At 49.1% G+C, this 16,958-nt stretch overlaps 7 protein-coding genes across 7 annotated transcripts; 2 read left to right on the top strand and 5 right to left on the bottom strand.

Moving 5' to 3' along the window:
* Window position 1: 1 nt before the first annotated feature.
* ACHE_41232S (uncharacterized protein) lies at window positions 2-361 on the bottom strand (the record flags this gene model as incomplete). The annotated part of the gene is made up of 1 exon (XM_043279518.1): window positions 2-361. The coding sequence occupies one exon, from the start codon at window positions 359-361 to the stop codon at window positions 2-4; it is 360 nt and encodes a 119-aa protein (XP_043137190.1).
* Window positions 362-587: 226 nt separating this feature from the next.
* On the bottom strand, window positions 588-1,510 carry rab7 (Rab family GTPase YPT7; the record flags this gene model as incomplete). The annotated part of the gene is made up of 6 exons (XM_043279517.1): window positions 588-697; window positions 748-895; window positions 945-1,124; window positions 1,187-1,282; window positions 1,356-1,409; window positions 1,481-1,510. 6 exons carry the CDS (start codon window positions 1,508-1,510, stop codon window positions 588-590), a joined length of 618 nt encoding a protein of 205 aa, XP_043137189.1.
* Window positions 1,511-1,967: 457 nt separating this feature from the next.
* ATG16 (ATG16 family protein) lies at window positions 1,968-2,679 on the top strand (the record flags this gene model as incomplete). The annotated part of the gene is made up of 3 exons (XM_043279516.1): window positions 1,968-2,052; window positions 2,118-2,470; window positions 2,521-2,679. The coding sequence occupies 3 exons, from the start codon at window positions 1,968-1,970 to the stop codon at window positions 2,677-2,679; spliced, it is 597 nt and encodes a 198-aa protein (XP_043137188.1).
* Window positions 2,680-5,237: 2,558 nt separating this feature from the next.
* On the bottom strand, window positions 5,238-6,799 carry dot1 (histone methyltransferase DOT1; the record flags this gene model as incomplete). The annotated part of the gene is made up of 2 exons (XM_043279515.1): window positions 5,238-6,201; window positions 6,258-6,799. The coding sequence occupies 2 exons, from the start codon at window positions 6,797-6,799 to the stop codon at window positions 5,238-5,240; spliced, it is 1,506 nt and encodes a 501-aa protein (XP_043137187.1).
* Window positions 6,800-7,365: 566 nt separating this feature from the next.
* Window positions 7,366-9,871, bottom strand: spb1 (rRNA methyltransferase spb1; the record flags this gene model as incomplete). The annotated part of the gene is made up of 3 exons (XM_043279514.1): window positions 7,366-7,922; window positions 7,978-9,652; window positions 9,704-9,871. The coding sequence occupies 3 exons, from the start codon at window positions 9,869-9,871 to the stop codon at window positions 7,366-7,368; spliced, it is 2,400 nt and encodes a 799-aa protein (XP_043137186.1).
* Window positions 9,872-10,248: 377 nt separating this feature from the next.
* On the top strand, window positions 10,249-13,034 carry ACHE_41227A (uncharacterized protein; the record flags this gene model as incomplete). The annotated part of the gene is made up of 5 exons (XM_043279513.1): window positions 10,249-10,392; window positions 10,459-12,381; window positions 12,441-12,520; window positions 12,572-12,721; window positions 12,776-13,034. 5 exons carry the CDS (start codon window positions 10,249-10,251, stop codon window positions 13,032-13,034), a joined length of 2,556 nt encoding a protein of 851 aa, XP_043137185.1.
* A 437-nt stretch (window positions 13,035-13,471) lies between these two features.
* Window positions 13,472-16,227, bottom strand: ACHE_41226S (uncharacterized protein; the record flags this gene model as incomplete). The annotated part of the gene is made up of 9 exons (XM_043279512.1): window positions 13,472-14,252; window positions 14,307-14,566; window positions 14,617-14,685; window positions 14,739-14,777; window positions 14,831-15,407; window positions 15,457-15,670; window positions 15,728-15,878; window positions 15,951-15,996; window positions 16,073-16,227. The coding sequence occupies 9 exons, from the start codon at window positions 16,225-16,227 to the stop codon at window positions 13,472-13,474; spliced, it is 2,292 nt and encodes a 763-aa protein (XP_043137184.1).
* Between the last annotated feature and the right edge of the window lie 731 nt (window positions 16,228-16,958).

Genomic DNA, 16,958 nt, shown 5'->3' with positions numbered 1-16,958 from the left:
CCTACTCCGCGCAGAGTAGTGTTTCTATCTTCAGCGGGAGGAACTCCGATGGTTTGCGGAAGGTGGGCCAGTTGATAAGAGCATGCGATCGGATCACATGAGGATGGCCTGTATGTGAACAAGGCACAATGCAGCATTCAGTTGTTGATGTTCTCTCTGTTGCTGTCAAGTATTCAGTGAAGAATCGACTATGAGACGAGAGGGAGAGAGAGACGTGATTTACGGTGAGGAAGAAATGTTGGAAGCTGGATTGATGATGCCAAGCCATCACGACAGCAGCAATGCAAGGAGCCATTGATAGGAAATGGCCCGGGATTGGACACATCGTAAAGATACTATGGATGATCTCAGATAATCTCATATGCAGTAGTATTCCAAACTCCTAAGAACACAATGATAAACACGCTGTCGTTAAGGAAAGACTAGAGAGCTGACGTATCCAAGAGCACATGGGTAACTATCTTGAATATCCCTGGGTCGTCATATGAGAAGCAGAAGCATAAAAACACTCTACAAATCTGCACGCGCAAAGAAACATCGATAAGCCATTAATAATAACAAGAAAATCGTCGGTCATCAGTAGGGTATCAACAGGCACAACCGTCGCGCTCATTGTCAAGATGGATATTGATCGGGTCGCTGAATTCACCATTGAATTCTTCTGCTTCTTCTTGCGCAAGAGCGCTTCGAGCGATTACTGGAGATCGGTTAGCGATGTAGCTAAAGACAGTTGAGTAGTTGACTCACCCTCGAAAGCTTGTTCGACATTGAGAGCTTCCTTGGCACTCGTCTCGAAGTACGGAATGTTGCCCTTTGACTGAGAAAAGGTCATGGCCCGCTTTGAGGAAATCATTCGCTTGTTCTCCTCTACATCGACCTTGTTACCGATCACGACCTGTAACCGTAAGTAGCTGCAGACAACCAGCGCACCAAGGACAACGTACAAAAGGGAAACTCTCCGGATCCCGAGGGCTTGCCTGGATAAGGAATTCATCCCTCCAGCTGTCGAGGGCCTCGAAACTCTTGGAGTTGTTCACATCGTATACCAAAACGCAGCAGTCGGCTCCCCGATAAAATGCAACACCGAGAGATTGAAACCGTTCTTGACCTGCAGTATCCCAGATCTATTCGAGACCGATGTTAGCGATCGCATTTCCTTTTCCGGTCGGTCGGTCAGGGAACCTGCCTGCATCGTAACCAGTCTGTCATCCACCAGAACCTCCTTTGTCAGGAAATCGGCTCCAATTGTCGCCTTGTAGCTGGCACTGAATTTCTTGTTGACCTGCAGGACGTAGATACGTGGTTAGCCGGATGGATCGGGCCCTCGATGCTGTCGGATGGTGGATATCACGCACATATTGGTTCATCAAACTCGTTTTACCGACACCACTGTCGCCGAGGATAATCACCTAGTGAATACAGCATTTATGTCAGTTATACTGATACGTCCATATGGCTACGCCGCCCGTATCAGCCGTACCTTCAATAAGACCTTCTTCCGTGACGACATGGCGGTAGGCGGGTGGGGAAGACTGGTGTGTAGGCGGGCGAGAAGTGGGAGAAGGCAATCGTTATGATGATAATGAGAAACAAAAGTCACAGTATTCTCCCAAGAGAAATAACGAAGAGAAAGCACTCGAAGAGGGACTACTCCTGGTAGTGTCGAAATGGACTGAAGGTAGTTGTTTCGGCGTCGGGGAGGCTCATCGATGATGCAGCCGGTCGGGGCGGTGGAGCGGGCGGTGTGGAGATTAATGCAACCGATTATCATGAGTCTATCATCGCTTTGCTGTATTGTGATAGTCGGATTTATAGTCGGTTTTGTTGTCATCTCTCTTCCCTCTGGTGTGCTCATTTGATAGTGCTCTCCCCCCTTCTAATATTGACCATGCACCCATAAGCCAAAGGCAGACACCGTCACCTCTCCACTCTAGACGTCCGCAGTCCTTATCATCTCCGACGATCAAATGGCCCACTGGCGAGAGGAATACTCCGCCGCTCTAACGGCACGAGATAGGCGGGAGAAGACCAATGTTGGTTTGTACAATGCCTGTACGTCAGACAAATTTCGCCTTTAACCAAAATCTCGCTCTGACAACTCATCAACGATCCACCAGATACGCAACTTGCGGATCGTACGGCGAAAGCTGTCCCCACTTCTGCAGACGCCCAACAACATACACGTGCCACATCTCCAGCAGGCAAGCCTGCAGGACATCCATCCGGGCGCCCAGACTCTTCTATGCAGGATGCGTTAGCTGCGACGAGGGCGGATCTGATTGAGGCGCAACGCTCCCGTGCTGAGCTGCAGGACCGGCTGGCTCGTATAAGCGCTGATTTGGAAAAACTTCGAAAACGGAGTGCCCAGGATGGAAAGCGGATTAACGCGCTAGAAGGCGAGAGGACGCACTTACAGTTACGCCTGAAGGATAGAGATGAGGAGCTGAGGGGCAAGGCCAAATTACTGGATGTACGTTTGCGAGTTCTGAGAGACCATGTTTGCTGCTGACTAGATGACAGGACTTCCAAGATGAACTGGCGACGCTAAACTTGCAGCTTAATATGGCTGAGGAACAATCAAATCGGCTGCAGCGCGAGAACCAAGAACTAGTTGATCGCTGGATGGCCAGAATGGGCAAGGAAGCGGAAGCCATGAATAATGCTTCCAAGTACTCGTAGGGTCAGCGATCTGCTTCTGACGTTATGTTGATCACTATATCGTTCTATCTGCAACAGGAGGATTGGATTGAAATCCTGCAGCTCTCCTTGTCAGACTGTACCAAAGGAAAAAAAAAAATAAGAAAAGCAGCCATTGTTTTGTTTACTGAACTGTCGCATCAAACTCCCTCTGTTCTTTCATATCTACCGGTTTTCTTCTTCTCTTCCCCCCCCAAAATCCACATCCTAAAGACCCAACGTACCTCGCACCAGCCATCATGGAGGGCATCTACAACGGTACAGTTTTAAGGCCTCTGCTAATTTATCCAGACAACACGACGATACGGGGATATCGTCCGTTCAACTACAACTGCCGCCGGAGATTATACGCCTAGAGCTCCGCGCCAGTCAGACTCATACCCTCTGCCGTGCCAGCAGCTATCTTGGTAAACATGACCTGGGCTGCAGCGGACATCCCTATTATTTGGTGAAAACCACCCGCGACGGCATTCGCTTCGATTGCCAGTGACCGCTGCCAGTGCTATGCAAGTTAGATCCGTGTCCTTGAGCAAAGGCACAACGCGAAGGTCTTCGTTCGTGCCAAAATCGATTTTGGTCTTCCACCACTTGGAAAAGCGATGAAGGCTAGCCGACACTACCTACGACCCGACTGAAAGGCGCGGCAGTCCATTTGGCCTACTAGAATCTCGATGCCAAAGGCGTCTTACAGTCTCCGTGGTTTTCTGCAACATCTGCATGTGAGTTTGAAGCAGCCCTAAGATAATCCATTATAATCATCTTTGAAATTGAGATAAGCACCAATATGCCAGATAAATGACATTATTCGCCCTTTGATTTCCCATCAAGCGAGGGCAGCTCGTTGTTCACTTGAGTTTCCTGTCTCTCAGCAGCAACGTCATCTAGAAGCCACATCAAATGAAGTGTAGTGAATGATAATCCTGAAAGACCGTAGAAACTCCACCACAGCAGTCGAGGCCCCTGTGAATCTCTCCTCTAACGAGTATCTTGGCTGCCGTAGGCCGCTTACAAGACTGCGATCCTCATCTTTTCCACTGATATATTCTCCTTGCGTTACTGACCAGCATAGCAATGTGCTGATCCCCATTCTCAATTCCTCCTTCAAGGCAGAAATACCATCATCATGATCAGTAGATTGACTTTGAGATTGAGAAGAATACTATGAGGAACTGCGAGGGTGAATGCCGTTGTGCCTGATAGTGAGTCGCAGGATGTTATTCTACATTGGCACCATATTTTCTGCCTTAGGAGATTGTGGTTGTGTAAATCTTCAAGTATTTTGTGCTTGTTGAGTCGTGGAGGAAGTTGCAAGTGCTTTCTCTTCCTTCAAACACAGGAGTGGGAGCTATACAGTCAATGTTAGAGCTTGGTACAGTGAGATTAGGCGGAGGCCCCTCGACGGCATATCCATGTCATTTTCCGTGACTAGTGATAATGGGTGGTGATGGGCGCGAAGAGTAGAGAAGCCGGGCCCCTTCTGGCGAGATTTCGACAGGATGGCGACCGAACCGTAAATCAGAAGCAAGAACAAGAGAGTAGAACTTTTTGGAGAGGAAAGACGAGATAAGGAGAGAGACTTGCTACGCTGAATAAAAATGGCGATTGGATTTAGTGAATCCATAAAATTCATTGAGTGCTACTGTTTATTAACATTTATGGATTTTTCTCACCTGTCGGTTCTAGGGCAATCCCGATTATCTCCGTCTGTCTGTCTATCTGCAATGTGTTTACTTCCATGCTCGTCTTCAGGGGCGGGTAAATGTTTCTACTGTTCGGTCAGACGTGTATCATCGGTCTGTCTGTCTGTTTTCCTTTCTATTTCTTCTGTAATAGAGCCGTGATATGACCCAAGACTGTACCAAGAATAATATTGTCACGGACTCGGAATAGTAGATAATAATTGAATTCCTATTTAGACTATTGTAGCCATCGACGAGAATATCGAATCTGGGGAAGAAGAAGAAAAGGGAATCTATCTAGGCGATGGGCGGTCTTTAATAAACATCTGTGCGATGAGGCTTAAGCCCTTGTTTGCTCAGATTGCTTGTATGGCCTCGTTTGACATGTTGGCGCTGTTTGTATAGCGTTGAACCGTCACAAATATGAAGTGACGGGAGGGATATTCCCAAGATGAAGTCCCTAACGTATCCAAATCTTTCCAAGTTACTCTATCTGTATTCGACAAGTGCCATCTTTGAACCGGATCCTCAAGTGTATATTATATATACAAAACGCGACCCCATGAAGTCATATCCAAGAAAGAATAGTAGAAAAAGCGGCCAAAAGAATAAAAAACAGGGGTCCAATGCACAAATGCCAGTCTTCATCTTCATTAATGCTTTGTACAAAAAAAAAAATAATGGTATCATAATCACAGAAAGCCCCAAGAACCAAATCAAGGAGTCCAAAAGAGAGGAGAAAAGGGAAGGGAAGGGAAGAAAAGGGATATGATGTGTATGGACATGCTATTCCAAAAAAAAAAATATCCAAAGTCTCTGGCGGGCTGTCGCTTAAGTCTTTTATATACCAACTGCAAGGCCTCATTCTGTGCCTTCCACAAAAGCCTTGAGTCTGGAGCTATCCTTGGTAGCGATGAAGTAAGTACCGCCAACGTCTGTCCAACTGACGCTGTTCGACCAGTAGTTCTTCTGCTTTACCTTGAGGAGATTGATGGGCGAGTTCAAATTCCGTGACTGGATCTTATGGCCAGCCGGAACGAAAGACTTCAGCGAGACGATCTGACAGCCTTCTTTCATATCCAAAAAATGGTTAATCAATTCGTTATTGAGTTGTGGGGTGAAAGCTTGGTTGTTGATGAGGACGACATCAGCACGCTTCAGGACAGCGATGATGTTTTCTTCGGTGAGGAAGTCACCCCGCGCAAGATGTGTTTTACCCGGCGCGACACCCCAGAGTCGACATCGGGCTTTAAACTCGGCTTGTTGGAGATCCGCAAGGTCGCAGGCATTTTGCATCATTTCACAACCCCAGCTTTCGCAGCCGATTTCCAGAGCGGCCTGTAAAACGACATTACCCACACCGGAGCCCAGATCGACGAAAACTTGGCCGGACTTCAACCCGGTCTCCTTGAAGATGTTGCTAATGAATCGCGGAAGAAGTTCGCCGTATACGTTGTCCGACCCGTTCTCGTACTGCCGGAGAGATTCGACGCGAGGCGAGACTGTGCGCGAGTAGATCTGATTCAATATGCGCTCCACGTGAGGCAGGCTGAGTCGGCTCGTCGCGTCCAATTTCTTCGCGATACTCCCGTTCCGCCGGAATCGCTCAATCGCCTTATTATAATTGTCCACGGTTTCGCGCACCTCCGCCTCGGACGCGTGAGCCAAAGCTCGCCGTAGCCTCCGCTTAATACCAGTCGACTCGTCGTTGAACTCGTCCGCTTCTTCCTCGGGTATGTAATGCTGGGAAGCAACCTCGATAACCTGTACGATATCATCGATGGGTTTGAAGTCGTCGTTGTCCCGCGGCACCACGAGCTGAAACCTAGAGAACGTGAGAAGTCAGCATGTATTAACTCTTAACCATCAAGAACCACATACCTCTCTTTCTGCGAAGCACTGGGATACTGCAGAAGAATCTCGACCGGATTATCCCCATTCCCGAACGCAGCCTTAAAATTCTTCGCCTTCTGCCCAGACGTGATATCAGAAGCATGCACCATTGAGAAAGGCTTAACACCTTCTTCCGAGAAAGCCTTCAACGAGCGCACACGTCTCGAAGGGTCCGGTTCCGCACTGTCATCCGTCCTAGCCCGTTTGCGCACCTCGAACGATGTATCGGTATCGCTCGCGTCATCGTCGCTAGACAATCGCAACTCAGGCGTCTGTCTCTTGCGGTTGGTTCGTAACGGCGTTATGGATCGCGATTTTGACGGCCGCTGTTCCGGGACTTTCGAGGCTGGTCTGCTTCCCGAGTCTCGTGTCTTCGTAGCCTTGTCGCGGGGTGGGATTCGCGACGGCTGCGGCGTCGATGTCGGCTTCGAGGCGGGGACCGGTCGCGTCTGGACGACTTTGCGGATCTGGGGCTTCTGAGCCTGTAGCGAGAAGGATCCTCCTTTTTGGAGGTGGTCAAAGAATCCCATGGAGCAGAAATTGGCGGCCGGCGATGGGAGTGGCGGAGAGTTGCAGGGTAAAAATAGAGTTGGAATATGGACAAGGAATGCAAAACAAAACGATAAAAAAAGACGGTCTCGATTCTATACAAAAATGCTATAAATAAAATGAAAGGAATTAAAGAAAGAAAGAAGAAGAAATGGGGAGCGATGATCGAGTGAGAGAAAAGAGAGAAAATCGCGGCACGTGCTGAGAAGAGAAGAGGATGGAGAAAGAGCCGCTTTCCACTCTTAGCGTCTTTGTATAGCCTCAATTGTCGCCACTTTGGGCCATCGGTGTCCCTGTTAGTACACTTCCATATATAAGTACTGATTGTCCATAATAATGCACGATCAAAACCCCTGCATCTACAGTAGAGTCAATCGAGATCTGAGATCCCCGCCGCCGTGGTTCTGGAATGTATACGCATAACTACGTTGTTCTTACAACATTTCCCCAATATGGTTGCCTCAGTATGGGTATCAAAACTTTTGCTCGAGTCTGTATTTATACTATAAATGACGAATATTATTCACAGTAAGAAAACGCTGCGCGTTTATTTCGACTTCTTCTTCGCCAGCCTCTTTTGAGCCCGGATATCCTTCTTCATACGCGAATCCACAATCTTGTACTTGCCCTTCACTCCACGAGGACGGCCAGAGATACCACGGTTGGCTCCCTTGGCAACAACAAGCTTTGCCTGCTGCTTGGGCTTCTTCTTGGCCGCCTTGCCCATCATCGCCGTAATGGCTGCCGACTTGTCCCGTTCGCTGAGCGCGTCGTCCTCCGCCAGCAATGACGACTTCTTGCGCAGACGCTCCAATCTCGTCGCAGCCCTCATCTTCTTGCGGCCCTTCGCTTCCATCACCTTCTTGATGGGGCGGGCGTTGATGGCACGCATTTTCTCCTTGATCGCGGCCGCAGCGGCCTTGGTGATGGGGCGGTTGGGGTTGGCGTGTCTGTTCTCGTCGTCGAGGAACCAGTCCGGAAGACCTTCGACTTCGCGGAAGGCGTGCTTGTTGTATCCGTCGTCGACGAGGTCTGAGGATTTCTTCTCGCCGGTGGCCATTGACTGCGCTAGTGCCATAGCTTCTGCAGTAATGATATCGATATCTGTGTCACAGTCAATAACAGCTACTTTTGACCGCAATGATTGAGAGGGGCCTACCAAGCTGGCCATTGCCCTTCCTGGGATCCTCAGGCTCTTCAACCTCTTCATCAGACTCTTGCGCAGCTTGCTCCTGCTCCTGCTTCTTTGCATCCTTGGCCTTCTGCTTCTTCGATTTCACCTCCTCTTTAGGTTCCTCGTCCTCCTGCTTTTCGTCTGCGCTGTCCTCATCTTCCACATCTTCGTCACCTAGGCCCTGGAAAATGTCTTGGTCAAAGAACATGGCCGCGTTGTTGGACAACGCTTTGGACTTGGACGCGTTACCAGGGGTGCTCTCAGCTTCAGCGTCCGAACCCTCTTCTTCGGCTTCGCCATCGCTTCCTTCCTTGTCAGAGTCCGAAAAGCCGTCCCATTCGTCGGCTTCGTACTCCTTTCGTGCCTTCTTAGCGCGCAATTTCGAATCACGTTCTTCCTGACGGTCCTGGTATTGCTCGTACAAGTTGTCAAGCTCTCTCTCCAACCGGTCTCCGTCATCATCGCTGGTCTCGGATTCAGAATCAGAGTCAGATTCTTCACTCTCGCTCTCAACTATGGCCTGTCTTCCCGATGCAATTGCATCTCTCGCTCCCTCTCTGTCGACACGCTTGAGGGAGAAGGTTGCATCGTCTCCTCCTGGACCCAGCTGCTCCATACCAATTTCCATAAGCGTTGTCATGTGCATCTGCATCCGGACGATCTCCTTGCGCTTCTTTTCGTTTTCCTTTCTCCGCTCTTTCTTTCTCGCCGCGCTTTCTTTTTCTGTTAGACGATGTAGTTCCTCCTGGATTGCGAGTTCATCATCCATAGGAGCAACCTCCGCCACTTCTTCGGTCTGCTCCTCAGGCTTACGAGGACCCTTCTTAACGACAAGACCAAACTTCTCCCTAACCTTCAGTCGCCATCTGAGCAGGTTCCGGAATTCCTTCTTTCCCAGGAGTTTCAAATCCTCACAGCATGCGCGAATCTCATCAGTGGTCTCCTCAAGTCGATTCAAAGTAGCCATGGCGAGGTCTCCTGCCGGTGCCTGATCGAAACTAAGCTTGTTGTATTCTCCGAGAATAGCGATGGGGTCGATAGTGTTGATGAACTCGGTAACCGGGATCTCTTTGAACTGAGTGTAATTACCCTCCTCGTAACCTTCCCGCTTTCGTTTCTTCTTTTCGGGGTCGAAAACCTTCGCCTCGTAGTTCGGAGTGGGATCAGCCAGTTCCGCAAAGACATGCTTGGGGTCGAGGAACTTCGGGTCGATACGCTTCGCTGCCTTGAATCCACGGCAAACGACGAAAATTTCTGCCGAGACATTTCGCGAAGACGGGGGCTTGGTGGCTTCGACGGACGCGAACAGTTGCTTGAAGACCCAAATCAGAGCGTTGTAGTCTTTCGATCTGAAAACCTTGGTGACAAAGGTACCGCCCTCAGCCAGGAACTCCGTAGCCAACTTCATGGATTGCAAGACCAGTTCTGCCTGGGAGAACGCATCCTGAACCCACGCGGTACCGACGTTTGGCGCACCATCGTGCAGGACCGTGTCTGCTTTCCAGTGTTTGAGATGAGATCGAATTGTCGCGCGACATTTGTCCGTGGTGATATCGCTCTGGAATGAAATAACTCGAGGAATTGGCTTAATGGGGGCAAGATCAACACCGACGATGATACTCTGGTTGGGCATGCACTCTGCAGCTACTTGACACCAGGACTGATTTGATTAACACAAAGAATCCAAATGGAGTAAGTGAATAGTACTTACACCAGGCGCAGCGCACAAATCCAGAAGAACCTTGCTCTTTTCCAGAAAGCCATATTTCTTGTTCAATTGGACAAGCTTGAACGCAGCTCTTGCTCGGTATCCTTTCTCCTTAGCCAAGTGATACCACTTATCCAAACGACCTTTTCCGTGTTTTTTCTGAACCGCCATTTGGCGCGTAGGTGGTCGAGCAAGCCTCGACGGAAACCTTAAATTGAACAAAAGGCGGATGGTATGAAGAGAGACGAAAAAGAATTCAGGAACTGCTTATCGGATTCTAGCCGTCTCCACAGATCCTCCAAATTTTTTCTGCCAGGCGGTGCAACAGATACTAGCCATATTATGCCTGAGGCGACAAAGGCGGTCAATCTGGATGCATGTGACATGATATCAGCAATGCTTCCAGCCCGACGCTCTGACTTGGACCAATACCAACACGTTTACAGGCAATAGCTCATGGCCTTCCGACTTGGACTATTTAAAAGGGGCACTCCTTTTGTGTCCTGATACTTGGCTTTTTGCTTGGTTATGTTCTTATTGCAGCTTTCATGGCGCCTACGGGATTCCGCAAGAAAGTAGAGCCTAGCCCACCAGGCACGGCCCCGTCCACTCCAACCCCGAGTCATGGGGATCTATCTCCCTCAAGCGGCAGACAACGTTCAACTTCGTCGCAGAAGGGAGGTTTTGGAGTGGTAAGTCTGCCATGTCTCGGTATGAGAAATGACTATATTTGCGTAGCTAATGCGTTCTTTGCTCAGAATCGGTATCCCGGGACCTGGCCGGCCGGCTCCAGAGCTTCTAAAGCAGCGCCCGTTACCGAGGTTGCCCGCGAAAGCATATCAGCCAAGAATGTACCCAATGTCGCTTCCTCCTCAACCTCCCATCTTCATCTCGATGACCATCCGAAACATAACCGCAATCCTTCCCTTCAACTAACACGGCGACAAGGTGCGTCGAGCAGGTCTCTTCCCGCCAACGCGACGACAACTCGGGTCAACATCGCGTCTGACGGCTCTACGTCTCACGGCTCTACATCTACCCCGGCCGCGAACACCCCATCAGACCTGGCTGCACAGCCCACGGATAAGGAGCAACCAAGCGATAAAGGTGAAAAGGTTGTGGACGACGCTGCAAAGGAACAACCGGATAGCATTACCGAAACGACAGCTCCGAACGCATGTGACGAGAGTGCTGAATCAGACAGCAAGACAGCAACCGCAATACAAACTGGTGGATGGTTCTCGTGGCTCTACAGATCATCACCGAGTGTGACAGACACGACCGGCGGCTCCCAGGCGACAGAAACTCCGGTAGAAAACCCACCACCAGAGCCGCCAACTACAGACCAGACGTTGAAGAAGGATACCGTTGAAACAAATAACCGAATCCCTGACGAGCAAGCCACAACAAAACCGAATACACCTGAAACTACACAAGTGACCGCGGCTCCTCAAAGACTTTCGTGGTTCCAAATGTGGTACGGCTCGCCCTCTTCGTCAAAAGCGCCGGAGGAGCCTAAAAAGGAAGAAGAACCTGCCAAGGATTTACCGCCCAGTATAGCTGAAGAACCCGCCGAGGCTGCACAACATGATACGTCAGTGCCTGACGGAAGACCTGAAGAACAAAATGATTCGCCCAAACCACCTGCTCAGAATTCTAGATCGTCTGGCTGGTCGTTCTGGTTCCGGGACACTTCGAAGGATGCCGCGCAATCAAAGACTCAAGATTTCGGAGCCATCGAAACATCAATAAATCAAGATACGTCTTCTCAGCAGTCGAAGGGTGAGCATAAAGCAGAGCCAGAACAAGAAGTGGAGATCAAGAAAAAGGGAAGTACCAAGGTCAAGCCTCCTCAAAACAACGCCGGGCCTCCTATCCTTCCCGATAAAGTTGCAGCTCAGGTGGAACTCGCGGCCGATGCTGTGCCCCCGAAGGCTCCTCAAACTGCTGCCTCGAGGGATTTGCGAAAAAACATACCCAACCAAGTTCTGCCACGTTTTCAAGACACATTTTCTATGCAAGAGTCACCATCGTTACTACAGACACTTGGAAACTTCTTACATTATGGCAAGAAACAGCACAGCAAGCATGCGTATAGAATTCGAGATCCGCCTCGCATCCGAAAGGCCTTGGCTATTGGGGTACACGGATACTTCCCTGCTCCACTGATACGAAGCGTTCTTGGTCAACCAACAGGCACATCTGTACGATTCTCGACGATGGCGGCGAATGCCATCAAAAATTGGACTGAGAGCCGCGGATACTCCTGCGATATTGAAAAGATCGCACTCGAAGGCGAAGGCCGCATTTCTGAACGGGTGGATCTGCTGTGGAAACTGCTGTTGAACTGGATGGAAGAAATCAGAAGCGCAGATTATATCATGGTTGCATGCCACAGTCAGGGAGTTCCGGTGTCTATCATGTTGGTTGCAAAATTGATCGCATTTGGCTGTGTAAATGCCTCGCGCGTTGGAATATGCGCCATGGCCGGCGTCAACTTAGGACCGTTTCCGGACTATAGATCTCGATGGATTAGTGGATCCGCTGGGGAACTTTTTGAGTTTGCGTTGCCTCACAGTCAGGTGTCTCAGGACTACGAAGCTGCATTGAGATGTGCACTTGACTTCGGGGTTCGAATATCCTATATTGGAAGCATTGACGATCAACTGGTATCTCTTGAGGCAAGTTTTCGCTGCTTGGATATCACATGCTCGTATATCTAACAGGTTTTACCCCCTAGTCATCGCTCTTCTCGCCGGTAAATCATCCTTATATCTATCGGGCTGTTTTCGTTGACGGTCGGGTCCATGCTCCCAGCTTGTAAGTATCCGCATTGACCAGTGAGTGTTGGACTCAGCTGACATTCATTAGCCTTTCCCATTTGGTTGGGTTCTCTCTCAAGCTACGAAACCTCGGGATAGCAGACCATGGCCTCATTCGAGAACTGAGCGCACCGCTCGCGGGCAGTCTCTATACTGGAGAGGGACATTCTCGTCTTTACGATGACGAGGCTGTTTATTCGTAAGTCATGCCTACCCCGCCCACAAAATTGCAGTATATCAACACTTTATGCAGTCTCGCCATCGCATTTGCTCTGGAGACGTCAGACGTCAGCAGCGCGACCCTACAAATCAAGCGAACCCCAGGGTCGCCAGTAGCAAACCCGTATATCCTCCCGTTCGCCATGCGTGGTCTTTTGGAAGAAGAACATGTCAAGCGCGAGCTTTACGAGGAAACAATGGAACTTTTGAAGCAATTTGACGACTGGAAGCCATCGAGCAAAGTACTGAAGGATGTTAAGTTCCGGTTAGAGGGAATTCGGTCGAAACTTTGAGCATGCCCCACAGTTTTTATAAACTTGTTATAGATAAGGGGAAGTCTTCGCACACGTGTAATACCCTATATTGTATCGTTCGGCACTGGCGCTATGGTTTTTGGGTTTTAGGTTTAGAGCGAAATTGGATTCTTGCTTTTTCAATATATGATAACTAATGGAAACTTGCTATCGGGTATATTACATTGTGAACCGAAGACAGAAATTCTCCGAGTCTGTTTTCCAGTTATTCCGAACTCCTATTCAAACAAGAATTATAGATTCCTTCAAAAGAAAGAGAACAATCCCTATATATAATAGACCGTGCTAAATAGAGTGGTATAAAGCAAGAAAAGCAAGAAAAGCAAATCCCGAAGTTCTGTTCAAGCATTGCAATCAAGCAAATGCCGTCTGGTAAGCACCTTCAATATCATCTGTACAAAGATCCCAGTCAGTCATTAATATACCAAATCAAACCCAATTGAATATGGAAAAGAAAAAAGGAACCCACCCCTCATTCCAACCAAAGCCTCAAAAGCAATGGTATAGTTCCTCACCGCACCAATAATCCTCTCCAACCCCTGCCTCAGCTCCAGAATCAGTCTATCCGTCGGAGTGGGGGTCTGGTTCGAATTCGAATTCGGGTTCATATTCCCAGACATGCGTCGCCCGTTTTCAAACCCGGTCCCCTGTTGCGATGGGAGCGGGAGAGGGGGAGACATTCTTCTCGCGACGCGCGCTTTGTAGAATATCATTAACATAGCGTAACTGCCTTGCATTAAGCAGCAGGCGAATGAGGGCATCGTGCGCGGTAATTGTTGCTGATGCTGGCTGGCATGCGGGTGAAGGTCTTGTCGTGAGGGGCGTGGGAGGGGTAGAGACTGGAACATGTGTGAGATTAGGAGGGCGGCGCGGAGGCAGACTTTTGCGGAGTGTTGGCTAGTAAAGGGACATTCTGTGGGGAATTCCGTGGGGATAGGGGGTTGTTGTGATGATGATGTTGACGGGAGATCTGGGGTTGTTGAGGTAGAGGGTGTTGCGTATTCGGGGACATGTTCCATGGTGCTGCTAGTGCATGAGCAGCGGATGTTTGTTATTTGAGAAGGGCCTTTCAGTGGAGTGCAGGTTGCAGGCGCTGTGTTATTGGTGTTTGCTGCTGCTGCTGTGAGATCGCAGTGCTTCTTGACGAATATGGGAATGTCTTGGAATGCTCGGAAACGGTGTGTTTTAATCTGTGCGCTAGAATGGGGTCAGTGTGCGAAACCAGCCGGGGTGTGTCTCATGGATAGATACCTCGATAGCTTTATCCGCGCAATTGCGCGCATGCTACGTGCTGTCATCAATTCCGTTCTGTCGTCAAGGCCGTGAGGTTGTGAGATACTGGGCGTCAATGTTGACTGCGAAAGCACGGAGGCAGCCCAGGCGTCAAGCTGCTGCATTCGTTCGTAGATGTAGGATATGTTCGACCTTGACCTTATACATTTGTTTAGGTCGATGATGAATTGAGTCGCTGAAACCAGGACTTGTTGCGCTTGTATCAAAACAGACCAACCCTAGAAGGCAGGTTAGAATATGCCAATATATCGGACATGGTACCACTTACATCTGGGTCTGAGTCGAATTGGGGATAGGGTGTAATGAATTGAGGATCTTGGATCACGATAGACGGGGTCTATTGGTTCTCAGTTTGAATCCGGCTTATATCAGGAGATCTGGGATGCTCACGGTTGTGCTAACAATAGACCCTTGAAGGACGCAGTAATACTGAAATATGGGTTAGAAAGCCAAACATCACGGTTTATAACCGTTGCACATACCGTCATCCACCACGCTCTCCTTCTAGCCTCTGCAAACTCACTATGATCGTCCCCTAAAATATGCAGAGACATATCCAAGGCTATCGTGAAAGCCTGACTAGCACGGTATCTCATCTTCAACAAATTCCCGCGCTGTACATACTCATACGTAGACAATATCAACAACGCGAGGAGATTCTCGAGTTCAACTGGCGTCCGATGATGGAAAGGTTCCCGATTGATCGACGGCCGCTCACCGCACAGCCCCTGCGAAGGATCCGTAGACGAAGAATTCAGCTCACAGTCAGCCTCGACACTGTCAGCTGCCATCTGGGCAAATGCATGAGCGCAGTTTCTGCGCTGAATCACGGAATTAGGAGATGACGGTTCCGGGTCATCTGGGTGAGGTATAAGGGATAGGATTGCAGATAGTGCAAGACTGAGAGGCGATCGAGGCCGGTAAGCTAGAGCAAGGTCTTCGGAAGGGGAACTGGTGCATGATGCAGCGTAATTCAATGGTTTATCAGGCGATGGAGATGCCACTCTAGGTGGAAGGATAGGGAAATAGGAATGGATGAAAACGTAGTAGGCGTTTAGACTATAAGGTCAGCATTTGTTATGAGTCTTGAAGTTCATGGACAACTGACATGTCGTATTCGCTGCCATACGTCCTCACCGGAGGCTGCATGGGTATACTTGATGATAATGGAGTTGACTGCATATGCACGTCGGGATGTCCTTCGGTGTTTGGAAGAAAGAGATCCGCAAACATAGTTTGTACATCGGAAGAATAGTCTAGACTTCTCAATCCTGCACCTGGCATAGATAGCTCATCGATTTGACCGAACATATCGGACGACGCTATACCCAGTTAGCTTTTTTTATTGAATACAAGACAGGAATACCATCACAACAAACCTTCCTGGAAGTCAGGCGAAGGCACCATTGTCGTCCCCTGGGCGCCATTATGCTGGACATTGTTTCCATCGGAAATGGATTTCTTCTTTCTTCTCCTGGGACCACCGCGTTTACTGGGCATATAGGAACATTCTCGGTTCCTGCCAGCGCACTGATTTGAAGAGAGACAGTTTAGTACAATCCAAAGCAATATCGGAAAGCAAATGAAAACAAGACGACATACATTAGCACATGGCTCTTGCCCATCACAACGCGTTCTCGAAGCACGACTAATTATCGAATTAGTAAAGCAAGCACTGGAATAGGGCGCCGACTCCAGGTCCATAAAATGCATAGGGGGCTGACCAAGCCAAACAAGCTACTTTAACCGGGGGCTTCGCGAACTTCCTGCGAACCACCGACGACGGCTTTGAGACGGCAGACCGCGCCACGGCGGTAATTGATTCATGATCGGGATGTCTGAAACTCTCCTGGACCATGGCGGTGCTGATGCAGTACATTAACAGTACTAGTAATCACAAGTAATAATCATCCGAAGTTGGCACAGGTCGGCGTCCTCCGCACCCGGCGAGAGAGAGCATACCACCGCAGAACTAAAGGACGCGGCTGCATGTAGTAGTCATAGGGCAGAATGTCGGATGCCAATGTTAAGGACAATGCCTGTGAGCTGCTGGAGACTTCTTGATAATGGGATTGTACTGTAAAAAGCCGCCGGGGTTTGGCGCAGGGTTGCAGGACCGGATGGCATCGTAAGGTTCGTGCGAGCAAATCCCGAGTGTGGGTGCTCGGGATTTGCTCGACGCAGGGTTGGGAAAAGCAATGAAGGCGTGAATGGCATGTATTTCAAATACTGCTCCAGATCCTATATTAATTATGTATTTATCAACTATCTGTTCCTTCGATCTGATAGGAGACACGCCTACATGATCTGTTTCTGTAGGAATGTCTTATGTCAAGCTCTTTGCAGGAGAGTCACGTGAGCTACGACTGAATCGGAGAGTTTACGGCAAAAATGTCCTATAATCAAAAAAGGATTGTCTATACAGTACAACGAAACACGACAAGAGGTATCGCACAGCATCTCGATCCAACTGGATCTAAGAGAAAAACAATGCACACACGGAAATCCAGGAAAACCTATGACAATCCCTGCCAATCACAGCCCGGGAAATATTGAAAACAAAGGAGATTGAAGAGATTGTGACAATCACGACATGTTAAATGAGAAAGG

This window comes from Aspergillus chevalieri, chromosome 4 (assembly GCF_016861735.1).
Source record: "Aspergillus chevalieri M1 DNA, chromosome 4, nearly complete sequence".
NCBI classification, from domain to species: Eukaryota; Fungi; Ascomycota; class Eurotiomycetes; order Eurotiales; family Aspergillaceae; genus Aspergillus; species Aspergillus chevalieri.
Note: the sequence above shows the minus strand (reverse complement) of the source record. Positions and strands in the feature narration are given on the sequence as shown.